The following is a 23,106-nucleotide window of genomic DNA, read 5'->3' on the forward strand; positions in this document are numbered from 1 at the left end:
TTTCCCTGTCAGTGTGTGTGTGCATACAGTCACAGTGTTTGGAAAGACTGCGAGGATTTCGTGTTTGACCACATCCATAAATATTGAAACAAGTTCTCTTTCTTCAAATCTCAGAATACTGAGTAAATATTGACACGGGTGGAATCGGGGTGGACTGAAGCATCCCATACCTGTACTTTACACACTCACGTATGCACATACATGCACACACACACACATACATATATATGCTTACAGGCACACACACACTTGAGCCCTGCAGCTGTGCTCTGAGTGCTCTCTGTTCACACCAGGGAAGTCCTGGAAAAATTAATTGCAAAGTTAAACCTACATGAAACCCTCCTCAGACACACATGCGAGCTTGCTGACAGATGAATATAAAGAAATCCATGCATACAGACTCATGGTCCGCTAAAAGACAGATACACAAAGTGAGCAGCTTCACATGCAGACAAATAAAAGTAAAATCCAGAGTCAAAACTTTGCTACACTAAAGTTTGAATAGAGCTCTCTCACTTGGGGTTTCATTCCTCAAATGAATGTGTTGTGTGTGTGTTTCTTTATGCAAGCGAGTTTGAGAAATTTCTGCACTGCAAAAGAAGTTTTTATATGTGTGTGTGTGTGTGTGTGTGTGTGTGTGTGTGTGTATGTGTGTGTGTGTGTGTTTATGCTGCACTTTTCCTGCCAACAGTAACAGCTCAGTAGCCAGTGAGCAGGAAGAGAGAGGTTCATTAAAAACCCAAATACAGCAGTTACATAACCAACAGTTCTGTTCATCCCAGAACCCCCCGGTGCTACGAACACACCCCTCCCTCATCCCCATCTTCTTCTCCCTCCCACGCCTGCTGGCAGAGCCCACCCTCATCATCCTCCTCTCCTCCCATAGCAACAGCTCATCTTAGCTCTCCTCCCTTGTTCCCAGACCAACACACTGCCTACCCCCCCCCACCCTCATCTTTAATCTGCTCCCATGGTCCCTGCCACCTCCTCCTCATTCGCATCAAACATTTCCTTCTCTTACTCCCACATCATCATCCAAGCTTCACTTCAAGCTTTACTTTACATACAGCAGGACTACGGACCAGGAATATTAACTAGGGTTAAAACAAGAAACTTTTTGCTTTACTTCTACTACTGAGGGCAAAGAAATGACACGCTGGTCCCAAATGTCTTTTCTAGTCTCAGGAAAATGCCTTCAGCTCTTTCAGTGGCGGAGTTTCATATAGGGATTTGATTTCCAAAAGCCCCACAAGCCCTCACTGACGTGCGTACTAAGAACAAACAGAGCGGAAAGTGCAGTAAGTGTGTGAACACAGCAGATGGCAACACAGATTAAGGATTTGGGCTGAATCGGTGATTGTCTGGGATACCTCTACCCTAGAAACCACTCTGTCCTTTTTCTCCTCCATCGGATTAGCACTTGTCACACATCCCCCCTGACAGAGGGACCTCTGAGAAACAACATCCTGTTAAAGAAATCACAGCACGCGGTCGTATCTCATGAAGGAACAGCACCCTCTTGTGGCCTCAAGACAGATCTGAAATAAACCACAAAATCATTTACATCTGCAGTTCCCAACCCCTGGATTGTGGACCATTATCAGGCCTTGGAAAAGTTGCTACCAGGGCACGGGGAACCAACCATATGATTTAGCAAACAAAGCTGAATAAAAATGATATAACATTGGAGGTTGATGTAGTCTATACTTGAATTTCCCTTTGAATGAACAGAGCCATTAAGTAATCTATCTGTGTGGTAAGGCCACATTCAGACAGGATCCAGCACTGTGGCGAAATGCAAGTTTTTCCATTCATTTGAGGTTGTCTGTTTTGGCTGTTGCGGTGTGTGGGGCGCAGGGATGTCCGCCAAAAAAAGTAGCAACCTGTGGTGGAGAAGTTAAGCCAGATCCGGCTTTTGGAAAAATGCAGCCCACCGCATGCTGCGGCTGCCAATCAAGGGATCAGATCAGGCAAACCTCCACAGTCAGCCTGAAACAACTGAAACTCAGTCTCTGAAACTGAGACTATCCAGGTGAATTCATGGACTAAACTCTGATGCTCTTATTTGTGTGTTGGGAGGTGATCACGCCTGACTCAAAATGTTCATAATTTGTGAGCATGCATGCATTTACTAGTGGGCCAATTAACCCACCTCCCACATCCCTCTAGATCCGGTTAACAAAACAGATTTCACACACACAGCAAAGCAAGTTAAATAATTAACAGTGCAATGAGTATTTATTGCAGCCAAGCTAAATGCAGCCCAAGCAAGTCTGTTGACATAAGTATTTCTACTGAGAACATCCTAATGATGATATAAATGGAACACACTCACACACACAGTTAAGCAGATACTTCAAAGACACGCTCGCTCACACAAACATAGAGTCAAAATTGTATGGGGGAGAAGTCACAGTGGAAGTGGCTGTGAATCTCTCGAGGGCTGTCATACTCAATCTTGACACAAGGGGGCACTGGAGGACTTTCTGGAGAAGCAGGGCTGACCTGAGAAGGCAGCAGGGACGCTGCCTTGGTTGGCGTGATCTCTGCTCTGAGGCGAGAAGGCCGCAGGGTTGAAACAGGAGGGAGAACCGTGGTGGTGCTGCTGTTGGTGGTGGCGGTGAGTGTATGGGTGTGTGATGAGCGCTGGGAGTTTGCATGCGAGGGCCCGTGGTCCCCCCGGGTGAAGAAAGAGGGGGGAGGTAGAGTGGTGGAGGAGGGCGGCTGGTGATCTCGAACACCTCCCATGTTGGTTGGGTAAGTTGGAGGGCACTGAGCACGCTGGTGGATGGCTGGTTGACTGTACATGTTGCCCCACGGGTAAGACTGATACGCTGTGATCCCACCTGCAAGGAAACACACAGATTCCGATGTAATAATGAAGTTTTATTGGAGGTAATCTATCTCGGGAAGTCCACACCTCAAACACTCCTCTTCCTGTAATAATGTCTATAAATGCAGATCTGCCCTGCCTACCTGTTTGTTCTCTTTTTCTGTGCCCCACCATGACTCCAGCTTGTTCTCTCATCTATCATTGGTCCCCTAAGTGTTTACTGAGCCAGGAGGTACAGTGGCTCTTCCCCAAAGCCTTCCCCATGCTGCTCCACCATTATCATCTGCAAATCTTCACTCTTATATTCAATATTCAGAAAACACTTATAGTGGGGCGTCCTTATGTCTGCCTGTTTAAGATGCATAAAACGTAAGTGCATTGATTTCTGCTGTGGACCCTTGCTGTGCGTCTTCCCTCTCTGCTCATGTCTATGTTTATATATAAAGGCAAAAATGACTAAATATTAAAGCATTTCCTTTTGCTTGTCAGGTCATGTTGTGGGCTTTTCACTTCCTGAATAGATAATGACTAAGCAGTTGGTGCACTTCCACAACTCGGGTGTGTATGAAATTCCTTCATTTGAATCATCAGTATAAAAGATGAACGACTACTTCAGAAAGTATCTGGTTCCTTGATTAAAGAAAAATCAATACTACAAGCCTGTGTACATAAAAACTTAAGTAGAAAAGTCAACGACTTGGGGCATTTCTGTGAGAAACACCCAATTACTGAGCTTAAAAGTTCAGTGCGTGCATCAATATTGGCAAGATTTATATTTTGATGAAACCTGATAATACATTTAACAAGTTAAATTGATTCATTTTAGATGAATTGTAGTATTTTATTCCCAACTGCATCCACAAACATCTACCATCTCCACTATAACAGCAGCTTAGGCTCATGGGAATGAGGACACAATGATTTCTCAGTTGAAATGAGTATAAAACATAAACAGTAACCATATAGCATTGTTAAATTATCCAGCAGTGTTTCTTTGAACAATGACAGTATAATTAAAATCAAACTTTAAAAAGGTAATTTATAGTGGTAAAAATAATTTCACAGCACTGTGACTCCACGCTCAACATGATTATTACACCAGGGCCAGTGTGCAGCCGCTTAAAATGCCTCAAGTAAATAATGTAGTCAGAATTTTTATAGAGATGTTGTGTAACAGCGTGACATAAAGAAGCAGGACTGGTGCCTTTAGAGGCTTTCTTATGAAGTCACATGGCAGCTTATGAATTTATTGTATCTTAATAGCCTTTGTATTTACGGAGTTTTATGTTTTGATTATTTTTTACTGATTATATTGTTTGATTTTACATTTCGATGTTTTGTTGTGACCATGTTCTCACTTTTACACAGAAACCCCTCGACTGGCGTATTCATGCGGCTCCATGAATAAATAAAATCTCATTCCAGTGACTCACCATGATGACCTGCCGACTGCAGCAGGATCTGTCCTGCGTTCTGGGATTGGAAGTAGGTGTGTCCTCCAGTTGAGTAGGTCACCATCCCTGTGGAGCTTCCTCCGGGGCCAAAGGTCAGGTAGGAGGTAGGGTTGGAATCTGGAGGGTTGGGGGTCAGGTAGGGGGAAGGGGTGAGGAAGGCCATACGGGGCAGAGAGGCTTGAGGTTGGTGCTGGGGCTGGCTGGTGGGGTAGGAGGTCTGGAGCTGGTAGGGGAGGGTGTTGTTCTGCTGGTTTGAGGTCAGGTAGTCAAGCTTCTCCCCAAAGTCAAATAGAGAACTGAGGATGGTACAAAGAAGGATTTAGTCACAGACACACACACACTCCTCTAATATGATCCTCTAATATGTCTATACATCATCTCTGATGCAGTGCATCTGTTTTTTTATTGCATTTAGGGTGGCAGGGAGTTACACAAGGAGGTCTTTAGTGAAGGCTGAATGCAGCCCTGTTATCAAACCACTGACAGGACATTTAAAAATGACTGACAGCACTTTTATCAGTAAAAGGATGGCCCAAAGGTAACCTTTGATATACACACTGGTCACTCACATCAGCTAGCTGTCATCTGAGCATTCTCTCAAGGGTGAGTTCATCCAAATTACAACAAGACTGGGCTGCTCAGACATACGCACTCAAGACAGCCATAGCCCGCAATTAAATGTGATCTGGACCTGGTGTTGCAGCCTGCTGAGCTACAGAGATTTCAAAGTCACCCAGCAGCACTAAATTGAAATGTCCTCTGACCCAATGCAAGTGACAAATCTTTTAATGGCCATGAAAAGAGAAGGACAGAGTCGTCTCCTACTCTACACTAGTGGAGTGGAGATCGTTTCCGGCGACAGGACTGCAATCCATGGTCTTGTCAGCTCAGGCGACACTGTAGTATTAAAACAGTTTCAACAATGTACTTCAATTTAAAAAACAAAAAAACAAAAACAAAGCTGGCTTGTATCAGAGAAAAAAAAACTGTACAATGAGAAATGAAAACCTCTGTGTTTAGTAGCTATATGGCAGACATCCATCAGGAAATAATCCACACAGAGCTGAGCATGTAAATTACATGCTAATCCATATGTGTGAACAGAGTTTAAGTCTACAGTCATGCTGGTGACTACGTGAGGTTGTCATTATGCTAATATCACAATGCTAACATGCTCACAATGGCAATGGCAGGTAATGTTTATCATGTTCAGCATCTGAGTTTAGCGTGTTACCATGAGGCTGATAGAGATGTTATTAGTGTACCGGATGTAGTGGCAATTCGTCCAACAGTTCTAACATTTCTTAACATTTGAACACTTAAAACCTCATGGTGATGTTGAGATATTGTATTGTCCATGCAATAGTTATATTTTGAGATATTTGTGTCTGGACCAAAGTGGTGAACTGACCTTCCACAGAGACGTGTTGCTAGCATTGATAAAAAACACCTAATAACATCTAGCCTTGCAGGTCATTATGGTGTTGAGACTGTGTGCCTGAGATTTGCCGTTGCCACTCAAATACATGAATAAAATGACTTTTCAATAATTTAAAAGCAACGTTGTTTTTGAGACTCAATGTTCCAGTTACTCTACAGAACACACTGTCACCCAATTTTTACAGGAACTATTATTTTTGTTGAAAGTAGTATGAAAAAAATGTTGTTTTGTAATTTGAGTGAGCTGACCCTTGAACCTTGCAGCAGGTCTGGAAAACACATTGATATTCATTGTTTTGAATACTGGCATGGTGGATTTTTAGTGCTGTGATCTGTAATTGTAGTCTAACAAACAAACATAATTTTGTATAAAGCAATTACGAAGTGAGACTTCTCCCAGCATGACTTCAGAAATATTTCGGAGCACCAGCTGAAACTGACTCCCCACTACTACAGGCACTGTCTGAGGCATCATTATATCAGTATTTCACAGGATGCCTGCTCGTGTCTGCAGCCTGCCAACCCTCTGTTCTCCTGTCATCTCTTGTACTCGTTGTCCCTGTTCAAATCATCTTCTCATATTCTTGTCCCAGTCGGCTGTGAGTTGAGCTGACCTGGTGTCTGCCTGCAGAGGCTGGGTGTCACGATAGGCCAAGGAGGAGCCACCCTCTAAAGCATCCAGGAATAGAGGTGGGGTGTGAGCCAGGGTGTTAAGGAGAGGTGGAGTCGGGTTTGCAGAGTTGTACGTCGTCGTGAACAGGGGGAGACTGGCTCGGCGCAGGGGGGGAGGGCTGTGCATGGGGCGGGGGTGGTACTCTGCTAACCCCCCCTGAGATGAAAGCTGGTGCTGGCCCCCATCTCTCACTCTAGATTGATCTTGGAGATGACACAGAGAGATTAAACAATGAGATTAAAGCAATAATGTAGTTTGTTTTTTTTTAACATGCGGGGTGAACACTGAGTTTAAACCTAGCTCAACTCAATCATGGACTCCTACAGCATCAAGATAGAGCTTCTCTGAAAGACGGAAAATACACTAAAGGCCGATGGTTGGTCCTACTACAAATGTAAATTAGGTAGTTAATCTAATTCAGAGATCAAACTTCCCACTACTTTGGTTTCAAAGACACACAATGAATATTTAGAGGATGGTGATGCTGTCAGTAGGATCTCTCAGTTTCCCTTAAAGAGTCAATCAGACCAAAAGAAACTCCATTTAGCACAAGGCTACAGCTGTACTGCGAAACTTGGAGAGAAAACTGAACCACTTTCAAATCATTGCTCAACAACTGTGCTGAAGCATCCTTAATGTGTAAAGTAAACAATCTAAAATCTGCTTTTTCCCATATTTTTCTCCATATGGATAGACCTACCTGCCATTCGCACAGTGTAAATAAACGAGACAACAGACAGTTGTGATCCATTTTTTTGCCATATCGTCTGGCCCGATGAGGGAGCTGAGATTTTTTGGTCTTAAAATGATCTTAGGCTGTGTGAAAAACAAAAAGGACCTTCACAGTGATAATTAGGTTTTTATTTTGTACTATGTGTAATGTAGAAATGTTTTGTAATAAAAAATGAATAATAGGCTTCTGAACAAAGACGATCAAATTCTCAGCTGTAGAGAAGGTGCCACTTGATCATGAATTAAGTTAAACTAGTTTTATTTCACACAAGAAAAATAACATAAGGCATCCAAGTCTCTGGTTCAGTCAGAGAAATAACTCAGTTCCCCACACTTCTTTTGAGTACAATGTCCTATTGCATAAGGATGCATAAGGACAGTATGTTTGGAAAAACTGTGAGTTTTAACACCTGGGCTGTTGAGGCTTGCCAGCAGGTTGCTGTAGGATGCCTGGTTGGACAGAGTGGGGAAAGAAGGTGCTGCAGGGGTGAGCTGGGGCAGCTTGGTCCCAAAGTGACCAGAAAAAGAGGGAGCTCCTTTACTGAAAAAGAGAAAATGTCTAAATACGAGTAATGTTTCACCATTTGAGGACACAAAACTATAAAAATGGTAATAGGCAATACTGTAATACTTGTTGGGTGCCAGTGTGGGCAGGGTGGGGTTGATTTGTTGATGTGTAGGGCTGCTGCTGCATCTCTGTCTGTGTTCAACCTTTGCTGTGGTGGAGCGCTCCGCTTTCCTCCACTTAGCTCTTCGGTTCTGAAACCAGACCTGCGACAGAAACATGCAGAGACAGAAAATAAAATGGATATCAGGAAAAAATAGTGGACAACAAGGAGAAAAGTGATGGAGACAAGATGAGAAGGGAAGCAAAGTGGACACTGAGATGGGGAGAGAAAAACTACATTTCTTGTTTGCTAATAGCTTATTCTTTCTTCTCCGCCAAATAAGAAAAAAGAGGAAGGTGGATGTCTAACCATAATTCTTTGAGGTGTGACCCCAACTGAAGCAGCGATGACTTTCCTCTTCTCTGCGTCAGGATAGTGGTCCTCCTGGAACAAGGCCTCTAAATTCTCTAACTGATCTGCTCGCACATGCACACACACACCAAACGCAGGTCAACTATTTGCTTAGACGAATCTGAACACACCTGAACAAACTGACAGTTTACGTAGTTACCAGTACTGTAGAGTGTTCGTGTTTTCTTCTTCGGTGCGGGTGGCAGGAGGCAGCTGTCCACAGTCTCTATCCCCGGCAGTAGAGAGAAGCTCAGGGCCCGGCCTCGACCCCTGGTGCTATAGCGGATGGAGCGCCGGGTTGAGTAGACCTGAGTTATCTCCATCTGTAACGAACCAGCCAAACGTTACCACAGCAAACATACTGTGTTTTTAGTTTTAAATTTTTCAATTTGTCAATAATCACATAATTCTTTAAAGCTGAGCACAATTTTAGAGGATTTTAAAAAAGCCAAAAGCCAGCAGGGATGTTTGTCAGCTAAAAACGCAGCTGAGGTGAAATGAGACGTGCACTGTTAAACGTTTCAGCCCCCAGTGGAAATAAAAGTTGCTTCAGGACTTCAAAGACCAAGTCATTCATCTGCAGTTTTGTCTAAGCACCGCTTTTAAGCTTTTTCAGCTTTGATTAATTTGCCATTACTTCCATTATTAATTAACCAATTAATTGTTTGGTCTATTAAATATCTGAAAATGTAGAAAAATACCCAGTGTAATTTGCAGGAGCCGAGGTAATGTCTTTGAATTGCTTCATCTGTCTGACTGATAGTCTACAATCCAAAGATATTCAATTTACCATAGATTTAAATAAGAAAAAGCAGAAAATCATCACATTTGACACTTCATTTCCTGTTAATCAGTTGATCAACTGACCACCTATTTCAACACTATACTCACATTTTACTCATGAGCACTTTGTACTTGTTAGGAAGGTTTTATCCATGATCCCACATCCAACATGACGAGGTGTAGCAACACAGGCAAGATTTAAGTTTGCTGTCCTGTTTATTTTGTGATGAGTGCAAGTGAAGCCTGAAATCAGAGGAATTGAAATTTCTTGCTATTGCTCAGCTCATTAGTTTATGATCATCCACGACTCAAACAAAGCATTCTTACAATATACAGAATACTTCTTGGCAATACTCACAAATAACGATAAAGCATCATCAAATTTCCTTGTTTCATCTTACATCATTTCAGATTTAGATGAAATTATTAATCAAACTCTGCATGGGCTCGTTCCAATGTAACAATTAAACTCACACACTGAGCCAAATATTCAAATCTGGGATGCTTCTTTCACAGCTGCATCATTAATATTGCAGGAGGTTGTAGGTGTGAATCATTTCATACACGACACTGTAATTAGACATGACAAATGAGTTACCTGGAGATCTTCACAAGAACATGCAGCGTCTGTTGGCATGAAGAGGTCGAACCTCATGTTCTGCAGTTAAATTATTCAAACCCAAACATGTTAATATTAAAGATTTAAAAACTTGTCAGGCTTAATTTGTTGGCAATGGGATTTTGTTTCTTTTGTTTTTTATACACATGTAAATTCTGATATAATCCAATAAGACTGTTCTGTCATAAAGTCTACTTTCAACTTTTAGTAACATAACTAATTTCATTTAGGTTTCTTAACACTGTCATAGAGGTGTTAATTCAATGATACTTTAGCACAGAGGTTATAGTTAGTGGTGGTGTTATACTGGACTGCATTATATTATAGGAATAAGTATTTCTAATATTCTGTTCACATCATGTATGTGTGCATGTCCAGAACAATACTACATTTAACTGTGATCTCTAAAATTATTAAAATTAAATAATAAAACTGAATTTCTACGTGTCTGATAATGCACTCATTGAACATATTTACCTGAGTAAGGGTATAATAATAAGGTGAGTTTTCCAACCTTAAAAGCCACTTAAACTCGGCTGATTGCGCACATCAAAGTCTGTTTACAGGACTTGGGAAGTGCTACTGCAGACATGAAAAAGGTTGTATAAATCCTTTTGTGGCTCTAGAGTGAGCTGCGCGAAGCTGGATAAATTGTGTCAGTTGTTGCTTGAGGCTGCATTAGCCGTGACTAACATGACTACCCACTGAATCTCCAACTAACCTGTTGACAGTCGAGTTGCATTGTGGGTAATGTAGGTCCCATGTTTTGAAAAACACAAGGAAGGAAAAAATGTCAAGTCTGACAATGTTATAGGAGTGCAACGCTAAATCAGTGGAGCATCCTTTTCAGGTGAAATAAGGAGAATGAGTGTGTGTTATAGGACCAGTGTGTAGGACTGTGGCACTGCATTTGCAGCCCTGTCACCTCCTCCTCTCCTTCGTATCATAAAGGAGAAACTATGGTGGCCACCAAACACACAAATAATGTGAAACACTCTCTCTAGAGCCAGTGTTTACTCTATTCATTCTGGGTTACTGTGGAAACATGACAATTCAAGGCTCATTCTAAGGTAAGAAAAACATAATAACTCTTATTTTCACTAATAAAAACATCACGCTCACACCATGGGAGCAAGAAATAAGTACGAAAGTCTGTCTGGAGCCTGTATGGTTTGTCTGTTCTGGCCTACTGTAGAAACATGGTGGTTCAACACGGCGAACTCAGACCTGTGGCATCTGTAGATATAAACAGGTCATTTCTAAGGTAACACAAACACAATTTTCTAATTTATATGAATATATGTCTATGAATATTTCTGCCATATTCTGCCAATAAATAATTTATTTAGTTTAGACTGTTGGTTGTGGAAAACAATCAACTTGAAGACATCACCAATAGGTCTATGAATCATATCAGGCATTTTCCTGTTTTTCTGATATTTTATAGCTTCCATTTCTGCTATATTGTGGAAACAAAGCTTCATAAATCTTGCACACTGGACTTTAAAGAGTGCTGGAAATAAGCTCAGGTACAATGATGTTCACAGCTCAGCAAGTGTGAGCAAGTGACAGTCTATTCTCACCTCGAGAGGCTGTGGGCCCTGCTGCGGCAGACTGTGAGGTGGAAGGGGACTGTGAGGTCTTTTTGTCCCGTGGGGCTGAGGAGGTGCAGGTTGGATCGGGACTGGAGGTTGCGATGAATACAGCAAAGGAACAGGAACTTGGGGGCAATACAGCCCTGTCCCACCACAACCCAGATAGACAGGATCAGACAAGTCGCAGCTGCTCATGAGTCCAACGGGAGGCTCCGACAGAGCCGAGCTCTCCTCTGAGCTCATCGCTGACAGCTCCTGTATCTTTTCCTCCTCAAACTGCTCACTAACATCCTTTAAACCTCTCCTGCTTCTCACTCGCTCACTTTGCTTTTTCCCTCGTCTCTTCCTGTTCTTTTGCTTCTCATCTCTCTCTTCTGGACCTTTTGTTTCTGTATCCTCTTGTTGCTTATCAGCAATTTCTTCCTTGTTTTCAATCTTATTGTCTTCCATCTGCACATCCTGTAACTCCTCCTCTCCTAGCCTAATCTCTAGCTTCACCTGCTCCTCCTCTTCATCTCCCTCAACAACTTTTTCTTCCTCCTCCTCCTCCTCCTCCCCTTCTCGCTCTGTCTCCTCTCCTGCCTCTTCACCCACCCTCTGATTAAACACTTCCCCTCCTTCCCTCCTCCTCCTCACACTCCCTTGGTTGTTCTTTGTTTCCAGATCCTCCAGTTCCTCACACAGAAGGCTCGGACAGTCTGCAACAGAGTGAAGTCAGAGTTTTTTTTAACTTTGCCTGGACCTCTTTAACAGACATAATTATAATTATCTGCACTTTGTCTCTAAAACTCCAACTATTAATCAAAACCTGACCTGGAGAGACTTCTACATGATTTTATAACCTGTACCAGAACTCTGCAGCCAGACGCCCATCCTTAAATAACCAAATTAGCTTTCACTTTGCACCGGAGCTGACTGGTTCTTGATCTGTCTCGGCTTTGATCCGCCGTAAGTTAGATATGCTTAAAAGATGAAGAACTCAGACTTCTCAGGTCACCTGAGGTTCGATTCAGGATTTCAGGCGTGCTCAGACTCTCATTACTTTTAAAAAGGAGCCTAAAACAGGTTGCCTTTTCTGTGATGTGTATTACACCATGAATATAATCAGTCATGTGTTGTCCTGTATGCTTGTTGTGAATGTATCTTGTCTATAGCTGTGCTGTTGTAAAGTACTTCTGGTTTGTCAGAAATCTTGTAGTTTGTCAGTCTGTTTTTACTATTTTTTTAATGAATCAGCTGATTAGTTGTGTCAATTAATTGATTAATCTTTTGGTCTATTAAATGTCAGAAAAAATTCAGTTGACTATCATAGAATTCAATCTGTCAATCAATAGGTGATTAATCTATTTACATCCTCCCAGTTACCTGGATTATTTATACGTGGGACACGTACACACAGACACATTTTATTTTTGTATATATTTTGGCCGGACCTCCAGCCAAGTCGGTGTTTACTACATACCCACCGACTCGAACTCATGTTGTATTCATTCATCATGTCCTCTTTGTCTCTCTTGTTTCTTTGTATCTGTCCTGCAGTGTATGTGCAACCACCATATTGCATAAAAATATCATAGAACACAAACAGATCCAGAAAATAGTCACATTTATGAAGGGGAAAGAAGATTTTTTTGTTGTTGTTGTCATTTTTGCTTTAAAATAGTGACAAATGATTAAGAAAATAATTGAAAATTAACTGTTTGTCAACTGACTAATCTTTTAAATCAAATATAATAACCACAATTTTTAATTTTAACCTGTACTCAGACTATGTTTGGGTCTAAATGTAACTAAACAACTTTATAGACAATATGATTAAAAGGATTAACTGAATAAATAAACTGAAATAAATCTCTTCATGGGGTGTGGACTCCTCCTCGTCTATTGCCATTTTCACAGTCTTTAATAACTCACTGTGAGATCAATCTTATTCCTCTAGTCTCCACATTAAATGACTTTATGGTGACTTTAACCTGGTCAGATAAGAGCTGAGGGCCCTGCAGGTCATAACTTATGTAATCTATATATATATATATATATATATATTTATATATTAATATATATATATATATATATATATATATATATATTATACATTACATACATGTGCGCTGGACAGGAGAGAGAGGAGTGGGTTACACCCCCGTCTGTAAATGCAATGATACTGCCACTATAGCCATACATATCCTTATATTATACTGATAATTCTGTTTAATTACACTTGTGCTATATTTCCACACGGATGTCTTTGCTTGTATATATTTTTAGTTTGTATATATTTTTTAAATCTTTTACTTATATTTTAAATGTCATGTTTATGCGGTGTTTGCACGGGATAAGAGGGAAACGAAATTTCAATACTCTGTATGTCCTGTACATATAGCCATTGAGCTTAAAGTTGACTTGATTTGACTTGAAAACAATTGGCTACAGCAATTTATTGATATTAGAAATGTAATTTTTACTTTTACATACTTCAGTACAAAGGTGTATTGAATTAAGAATATTGGAATTTAAGTGTTTATTGAAGTATTTGAGTTTAATATGTGTGTACATATACAAGTCTGAGTCAAAACGTGCTAAATTTGGCTGAAAAAAGTAAATGAAGCCATTTAGGGTCCAAAGGCTATATATATAAATATATATTATTTTACCTGAATAAAGTGTAAGAAATAACTTGATAATGTTGTAGGAGATATGTCTTTCATATTTCATGAGTCACGTGGTGACCTGCAGGTTGAATAAACCTGATAAGCCTCCTCCTGCTCACGAGGAGCTGCAGTGACTCATTAGTGTCCCAGGTGTGCAGCGCCTCGCGCCACCTCACCTGACCGTTAATTAACTCTGAGCGGCTAGCCGAGGCTAACGCTAGCTAACCTGTCCCCGTCTACAAACACACGGGTCGTGAATGTTAATAACAGAGTTTTTAAATACTTAATTTGCCTCAGAGGAGCCGAGCAGCACGGGGGAGCTTCAACCTTCACAGGAGAGATTAAACACACTCAGGAAAGTTTCAAAAGTCGTTCAAAGTTCAGGAAATGACACCAGTGGCGTGTCTTTAGTGGGCAATAAAACAATTAAAGTCAGCCTGAGTGTCCTTACCAAAATCTTCAGCTAAATCACAGTCTTCATCCATCGCGACTTCCGCCAGTCAAAACCAATAAACTCGTACTAATAATCAATTAAGCCAGGTAGGGTCAGGACGTGGATTGCTCCTGCTCTGCGCGCTAATGAGGCTGATTGATTGATTACCTCACTCAGCGGCGTGACCGACACATTATCGCGTGATAGGTGAGACTGAAGCAGCCAATCAGAGAGCAGAACGGGTCCAATCAAAACCTGCAGACGCAGACCGAGGGAAGCAATATAAACACTGTCACAATCAATTTACCTAATAAGAAGGGGAAAAAGGTTTGATCTACTGAATATGACAGGAATGAGTCTTTATTTGATTAATTAATTTGTTGTTTTGGTCAAATTGTCAGTCAACATTTATAAGTTTACTGACCTGATTATCTGTGTCAGACAATACATTCAATCTATTGGTAAATGCTCCATGCAAAAAAACTGTTAAATACAACTTATGTAATATGTGCATGTGTTTGCAGTTATATTAACAGTCTGCATGCTATTTTTTTGATGGACTTTATTGAAATTCTCTTGTTACATCAGCTCATACACAAGGTGGATATGAAATTACTCATAAATAATGTAATTTATAGGAAAAAGTCATGAGGTCATGCTGGTGTTAAAGAGTCTGACACTGATGGATGAGGTTGTGATCTGAGTGTCCGTGTGGGGGGCAGGGGTGAAGAACTGTATGTGTGTTTTGTGTTTGCATACAATGGATTCAATGTTTTATTGTCTCTGATGTGGCGTAATATTTACATGTTTAAAAAGTATCTTGATAAAACATGACGAAAGCAAGGAAAACATATGTACTGTGTTCTCATCAGTGGTGGTAAATAACTACTCACGTACTCTACTTAAGCTATACTGAACAATTAAGAGGTACTTTACATGGATATTTCTACTACACTTCAGCGGGAAATAGGTTATACTTTTAATTCCACTTCATTTACATGATTGCCCTCAAAGCAAGTTTTTACATTCAAAAACAACATCACATAAAACCACAAACAACTTTTTGACCCCTTGACATAAAAGCAGTGACTATTACTTCAAATGTCTATAAATTATTACCAATTCTACTGAAGAAAGAAGTAAAGTCCAGTGTAGAAGAATTCATGTTTTTCTTCTTTCCTGTCCCATTAATCATCTCATGACCCATCAGTTCATCTTGTGAGCCTGTGGAAGTTGGGTGGATCCACAGGTTGGGAACAACTGAACTAAACTAAATGTATATGAAGTTGTTAAACTTAAAACTAGCTTTAACTGCAGCTGCAACAGTAAAATGTTGGTTATGTATTGCTGATTTTTTTTTTTATCACAATCTAATAATTATACAAAGGGTCTCAGTCCGGATGGATGATCAACAATCCCCCCTGAGCTAAATACCCAAATCTCCCCACCAGTCACTCAGAACTGTAGAAGGTGAGAGGAGAAACATCTTCAAGGATCTACAACCAGTTGCCCCAGTTTCCCCTTCTTGAATAATCTAATAATTTAGTTATGTAATTTTACTTGCAATGCAGTACATTTACACTGTGGTATTGGTGCATTTACTTCTGTAAAGGATCTGAGCACTTCTTTTACTGATATTCATAGAACAATTTTTTCACTCAGGCGTGAATCTCAGTTGTCTCCTCATGACTTTGATGGTATCACCATAATGTGCAATTATACTGATTATGTCGGGACTGATGTGTAGAGCTCAATAAAACTGAAAATTGGATTATTGCATTTTTTTCTTTTAAATTGGATAAAAAAAACTAAAAATCCATGGTGCCTATAATTAAAAATAATCATACCCCTGTGAATCATATCACCATAAAATTATACTGTTGCTTAATAAAAAAACTATGACAATACTTCAGTTTCATTATAATGTGTTCTGGGATTCACTGCAGGTTGACTCAACTGTTAAACATGGTGATGATGTTGTTGATTCAGTGTTTTCAGATATATATTAAAAACTGAAGTAAAGCCTGAAGAATATCAAGACTTTTTAGCTTGTGAGCACTTACAACAAACCAAAGTCTACTTATAACCCCTGTTACTAGTCGTTACCAGTTCAACCAAGCAAGCTTCACTTTCTTTGAATAACTATGTCTGAAAAAGCAAAGGATTAAGATGAATGGAAAGTCTGGAATAAATAAGCGTGAATTCATGTGTCAGAAATCTTTTTTTTACTGCTTTCCTTTCCTTTATTTATCCTTTGAGTCATTGTGAGGGTCCAGTCCCCCAGATTGGGAAGCACTGCTGTAAATGAAGCATAAATAATCCTGATCCTTTGAGCTTCTTATTCCACAAAGGCCTAAAACGGGCCAACTCAGAGTCTTAATCTTTGAAAAAGTCTTAGTCATTGGTAATTAAAGTGCACATATAACAGCTCACTGTCCATTCTCTACTTGTATGCATAGCTCTCTGTCCAAATGATGCATGTCAGATGTGAAAATGCCAGCTTCTTGTCTTGCTGCAGTTGTTCCTCTGTCACCCACCAGATGGGGTACTGACTGGACCCTGGGCTCTTTAAACCCTCTGCTGTTTACCCCAACTCTACTGTTCAGCTTCTGTTCTCCCCCTCCCAAACAGAGGAGGGCTCACATAAAACCCCCCTCATCCTCTGTGTGAGGTACATTTCCATATCAGCAGCTCAGTGCCCAAGGCTAGGACGGCTTGTTGTCTTTTGTGGATCCAGGATACTCCTCCACATCGGGTGACCTTGGTTTTATCTGGTTGATGCAAAGAATGTAAACTGAAGCCCTGCTTAGAATAATTTTATTTCCTGTGTGCTCACAAATCCCCACGGACAGTTTATCTAATCACTTCATAAGTACATTTTTATGTGATGACTTAAGAATAACAACATCTCTGGCTGTTCCTCCCTTGAGGGTCTACTGAGTTTAGCAGTGTAAATGGGTTGTTAAGAGGGTGTGATCATATATATTTATATATATACATACAGTGACTCTATAGGGTTGTATGTAATGTGTCAGAAATGTTGTGAAGGCCAGGCTAGCTATGCTGGTGTGTGGTGACACCAGAGTGAGACTTCCTGTCTGCATGTGAGTTCTTCTGAATGTGTCACTAAAATCTGTTTTAATGCTAAGTGGCCTTTTTATAGCCACTGTTTAAAGTCCTCAGTGAACCAATGAACAAATCCTGGAACTCAAGTTTGAAATCAATCCAGCACTAAGGGAGGAAGTGGAGTCATAGTTAAGAGCAATGATCCCACCAAAATAAGAAATAAGAATGTTAAAAACATTTTTTTACTTGTATCTATGCAAACTGCTTTTTAGTTTTGAGACATCTGTCTCAAAGATTATTTCTACCAGCCCCCATAAAGTGGAGACAACTGGAATTTGTACTGCTCACAGCACTGAAAATTCACATTTCAGTAATTCAACAGTGATGTGTCTTTGCAGCAACAATGTGCTGGTTAATCCACAGACCGCACTGACAACAGCCTGTTTGCCAGATTAGCAACAGAGCACGACATCTAGAAAGAGATGTTTTAAACCGTTTTTTTATAATTCAGATGAACTGATGACTGATGTTGCATCTATTTTACACAGAAATCGTATAAAGCGAAGCTTTAATTAGAAGTTGGAGAGTACTATTAAATGAAGTCAAAGCAATGGTACTTAAATTCAAACATTAGTTGAGCGTTAATTAACTCCAAGTTCAGCTCTTCTGAAAACTACTCCAAGTATCAGGCACATTTGGTGATAGTGAAAGTCCAAAAAGGCGTTCGGACAATATTTTAATTTAACTTCATTCTTTTGCCTATTAACTGTTAACATAATGACACATGTTTTTTTTTGTTGTTTTTTTTACCACAGAGCACAAAAGAGCTTGTGATTGGGCCATAAGAGCAAAAATGTTCATTCATTATGTCATCCTGCCTTTCTAAAAGTCTTGCAATCATAATAATATGACTGCAATATTCATAGATTCTAGATTTGCACCCAGGACCTTCAGGGGAAACATTTTTTTTATACTACTAATCTTGTAATATACTAAAAAAATGATTGTATGTGAAAAAAATATATAATTATTATTAATAAACAAAGATGGATTACCTCTAGAAATCCCCCAAATCACTGCATGTTAACTGTTGTAATCTGAATAATGGTGCATTTGTTGAGATTTAGCACTAAAGTACAGCATCAACTAAAGTAGGTCTGGTATTGTTGCCTAATCTTTTGGCCTAGTTTTGCAGGGGAACCCTGTATCAAAATCAATATTATTTAAGTTTACATTGTGCTCACATTGTGCATAAATCAAGTTATGTTTAGTCATGCACACTGACCCCCAGAAAAACTGGAACATGGTAGTATTTTTCCAGGACAGAAGGAGTACTGGTTGTTTTCTAGGTCTCTTAGAAAACAATGAAACTGCAACCGTGCAGTCTGGTGTGTGTGTGTGTGTGTGTACTTTATTTAAAGGAGTTCAGCTCTTATTGGCTTTCTTACAGGGAGTGAGATGATGAGAGAGTGGTATCAATCTTCTCATCTGACTCTGGGCAAGAAAGCAAAGCCTCCTCTAAAATACTGATCTATTCGTTGAGAATAATGGGCACATTGAGGTGATAGCAAATGTTTGCCCCAGGGTTCTCTTAATCTTCTGGCTACCTTAGCGAGAATACATTTTCCAATGCTGATAAAAAATGTTGAGAAAGCTCACATTTGGATTGTCGTGTTCTTTGTTGCTAGGACACATTAGTCCAATCAGTTCAAACCCACCCCCAATGTGTTTTGTAATAATGAACCCAGACAGCATGATTGGAAAATTACAGGTGTGTTGATTGATCCGCTTAAATTAAAACAAGACAAGAGAGGACGGATTTACCCAATCAGGCTTTTTATTTGGAACAGAGTGGCAGATTAGTGACAGGGCGGTGGCGTGGAGGATCCGCCTCCTCTCGCTCACTCAGCCAATGACAGAAACTCAGCCTTAAAAAAATGCAAATGTATAAAAACAGGAATGGGAACAGCAAACATAGAGTAGTGTAGCCTCCATCGGGCTTCACATACACACTCACACACACATATGCATACCTGCACTCACACGCGTACAAATTCACCCTCACTCTCTCTCTCTCACACACACACACACACACACACACACGTCTTATTTGGCTACGCAGGCTTAGATGGGCACAAACACACAAGTTTACACTCCGACAGTCACTTTAGAAAAGACAGTACGTGTTAAGATCATTCCTGCCTGTGAGAAGGTGGCGTGTTGTCTGTCCGTCTGTCCTGCGGCAGAGAGACAGACAGGCAGACAGACAGACAGTGAAAAGACAGTCAGTGTGTGTGAAAGCCACTGTGAGGGACCAGCTGCCCCTCATTCAGCAGTGAACAGACTCAACACACGCAGACACACACACACACACACACGTCGACAGGCTAGTCAGTGTACACAAGAGTCTGCTGTGAAATACCAAGGTGAAGCACTCACGCACACGCATACAGGCGGTGGGGTTTAGATGAGGTGTAGACACACACATATATTCGCACACTGGCGAGGGGGCAGGCGACGGACACACACAGAAGTGGAAGAGGTGCGTTACCTGTCTGCGGAAGAGCGTGAGAACTGCTGGAGTAGGTAAACACACACTCGACCACAGTACATTCCAGCTTTAACTCACCCCTCTGTTTCTTTCAAGCACACAAAGACACACACAGGCATCCACACACAACCAGACTAGTATAGTTTTGACTCCCATGCAATTTTGATCTACAGTACTGAGTATAATAGAAGCTACTAGCCCAGTCGCACTGGTGTGGTTATTGTTACAATCTCTTAGATAGAAGCACAGCCCTCCTGTCTCCTCACATATCCAAACCCGAATCCTAACCCCTTTTTCCCTCGTTGTCCCCTCCCCAAATTAAAGAGTCCAGCAGCAGGTTCAAGTCGGCCCCTATAGATGCTAATTCCTCTCATAACCACAGCTTCGGTGACAAAAGTTGTGATTTTGACTGGATTAGTGCACGTGGGAGCGACTTCCTGCGCGGATTCACACTTCCCGGTTTTCATTAAAAGCCCCTCTTGCTTCCCAGAGGACCCTCCCCTTCCCGAACAGAGAGCCAATGGTGGAAGAAAAAACAAAGTGAGGCATGCAAAAGGTGTGTGTGCGGCGGAGGAGGGGGAGGGATATCCGATGACGTGATGACTTGGATGCGTTAGTTGTGCTTTTACACAAATAGACCAAACTTCAAACCAACCGGCAACGGATCCATAACTAATCAATAACATATTGAAACCACCTGATCTCGCTCATATCACGAGTGATGACTATCACAATGACGAGGATGAGGATGATGATGATGATGATGATGATGGGTTTTGATATGTGTTTGAATGATGTGATTTACAGGAGATTTAAAGTCTGTGTGGTGTGTATTTAAATGCACAGCAAGTTATATGTCTGCGCTTGTGTGTGTGCGTGTGTTTGTTTGTGTGCGTGCATGAGTGTGTTTGTGTGTGTGCATGTGGCTGACGAGAGCACAGCTCATCTAAAGTGATGACAAATGTGATGAATAAAAACTCTTCATGATCATGCAGATGGTTAGTGATGCCAGAAAGGATGCGCTGATATTTACATATAAACTTTTTTTTAAACTGCTAAATACACATCCTCCTGTTTAAGAATTATTATTATTATCATTATTATTATTATCATGGTATTATTATTATTATTATTGTTCACCATCCAGCCCAAAACATTGATATATTATTGGTTATTATTACTATCCGTAACTAGTCTTTGTACAGCTTAGAGGAGCAGACGGACCAGCCTATGTTTCCACAGCGGCACCTCGACGTTGTGAAACATGACGAGGGTTGATCGCCGTTTTCTGGTTGGCCGAGCACAGAGCGAGAGGTCAGAGCCACCTTCAAGCAGATGCAAGTCTGTGTGTATGCATGTGCATATGTGTAAGCATGTGTTTATGTGGCCGTATGGGTGTGCATATGCGTCTTTGAGCACCAGAGGGGATGGAAGGCACAAAAGAGACCTTTCCTCTCACCTTTTGACCCTCGGCTCTGTGCGGCCAACCAGACACTCTGTGAGATTTCTTTTTCGGGGTGGTGGTGGGGCGTCGAGGGGCAGAGTCGAGCCCACCCCTCTCTTTTTCTTTTGTGTTTCGCTCAGCTCGCCCCACCCCTCTCCTCTTCCTCTTTTCTTTTTAGCCTTTTCATTCGCTCCATGAAAAACAGAGGAGGAACTTTTTTTTTTTTGTGCTAGAAAACACAGGTTAAGAGCTTGTGTTCTGTTTTGTTGTCTTTCTTTTTTTACAAAATAATCATATCATTACATACAGAACAAGAGAATCTGTAGAATATTAATAACAACATTTACTTTAAAAACATCTTGTGTGTATGTGTTATTTTTTTTTTTTTAGAATATATTTGGATTTGTTTTTTTCCGTTTTTTTTGTTTTGTTTTTTTTGTCCTCTTTTTCATTTTCTTTGAAAAGAAAGTTCCATGTCCGCAGAGAGAAAGGCGCTCTCAAGTGTTTGGGAGACGAGAGGAGAGAGGGATGAGGAGAGGCGAGCAGATGAGGGGGGAAGCGACGAAGAAGAGGACGAGGAGAAGGAGGACCAGAGGGGGGGCTTAGAGTATCTTTCTCTCTTCTCTCTCTCGCTCTTTCTCTCTCCCTCGGTGTGCGGTGCATCTCTCTGGCATACGAGTGTTATGCGTAAAACTCCTCCTGCTTGTCTGGTTTCTGGTAGGTGACGGTGGCCTGTTTGGGTTCCTCCAGCGTGTAGCTGCCCTCGTCCTTCTTCTTCATCCTGTACACCAGCAACATCACCAGGAAGGCGGCAAACAAGGCGCCCACTACTCCTCCCACTATCACAGCTGAAAAAAGAGAAAGGGAGGGTGGACATCTTAAAAACCAGGACACTACAAATCACATAAACACTAAAGTATTACATCCTGCAACAGACTACATCACTGCAAACACACACAGCTTCTGGAAGCAGAGCAAAGCTATCACAGCGTCACTATGATCTAGCTGCTAAGTGAAGACTGATGAGCCTGAATGTGCCAACATACGTTATGTGTTGCCAAAAGCGTTGTGCTAAACTGCAGCCCTGCAGTGCTACATAGTAGTTTAGCCTGTTGGAGCTAACCAATCCGCAGCAGCTGCATTTTTCCACCTCCTTCTACACACATCGCTAATGAACTCTTGCTGTGTGCGACAGATTAATGTGTGGTTATCACATAGGGGGGAGAAAAAGAAATCCTTCCTCTCGTTAAACTAATTGGTATTGACGCCAAAAACGGAGAACAAACTGTTTATTTTCCAAAATGCTTGAGGAACACTTTGTTTCTCTTCATTGCGTGGGAGGTGTTCACTTTGTTTGTTTCATTACTGCCAATATTCCAGCGCATAGGCTGGGGTATTTAAAACCTTTCACCACTTTTTTTGCGCTGTCAAAGTTTACACCGTTCGTGACGTTCACACCATTTCTGGCAATTAGATCTTGTAGAAAATTTAAATGAGTTAGATTTGCTGTGACAGATGACGCAGTTTTTGTGTTATAACGTGTATAATTATGTACTTTTACCATAAGTGATTGACTATTAGACATATGAAATGTTAATTGCACCCTTTCAGCTGCAGTTTCTCATTTAAAAAAGAAAAAAAGACATTTTCATTGAATCCATGATATCAGATGTTTGTTGCCATCACTAAGCGGGTCCACCACATTGGTCCAGCTATGAGACAGATCGGCATGAAATGTGCTACAGACATTAATGTCCCCCTCAGGATGAATTGTTATGACTTCGGTGATCTCATTACTTTTCATCAAGCGGCA

At 40.9% G+C, this 23,106-nt stretch overlaps 2 protein-coding genes across 2 annotated transcripts in view; both read right to left on the minus strand.

Annotated features, from left to right (window-relative positions):
• Positions 1 to 1,699: 1,699 nt before the first annotated feature.
• nobox (NOBOX oogenesis homeobox) lies at positions 1,700 to 14,410 on the minus strand. The gene is made up of 9 exons (XM_019264221.2): positions 14,251 to 14,410; positions 11,137 to 11,846; positions 8,312 to 8,474; positions 8,110 to 8,216; positions 7,764 to 7,903; positions 7,543 to 7,673; positions 6,342 to 6,603; positions 4,267 to 4,583; positions 1,700 to 2,846 (listed from the first exon to the last, which is right to left on the minus strand). Exons 1-9 carry the CDS (start codon positions 14,282 to 14,284, stop codon positions 2,389 to 2,391), a joined length of 2,322 nt encoding a protein of 773 aa, XP_019119766.2. The 5' UTR covers positions 14,285 to 14,410; the 3' UTR covers positions 1,700 to 2,388.
• A 4,702-nt stretch (positions 14,411 to 19,112) lies between these two features.
• Positions 19,113 to 23,106, minus strand: part of sdc3 (syndecan 3) — a 36,133-nt gene continuing 32,139 nt past the window's right edge. Inside the window, exon 6 of the mRNA XM_027287336.1 lies at positions 19,113 to 22,141. Within this exon, the coding sequence (XP_027143137.1) occupies positions 21,975 to 22,141 (167 nt within the window). The 3' untranslated portion in view covers positions 19,113 to 21,974. The remainder of the gene's footprint in view (positions 22,142 to 23,106) is intronic.

This window comes from Larimichthys crocea, chromosome XIII (genome assembly GCF_000972845.2).
Source record: "Larimichthys crocea isolate SSNF chromosome XIII, L_crocea_2.0, whole genome shotgun sequence".
NCBI lineage: Eukaryota > Metazoa > Chordata > Actinopteri > Sciaenidae > Larimichthys > Larimichthys crocea.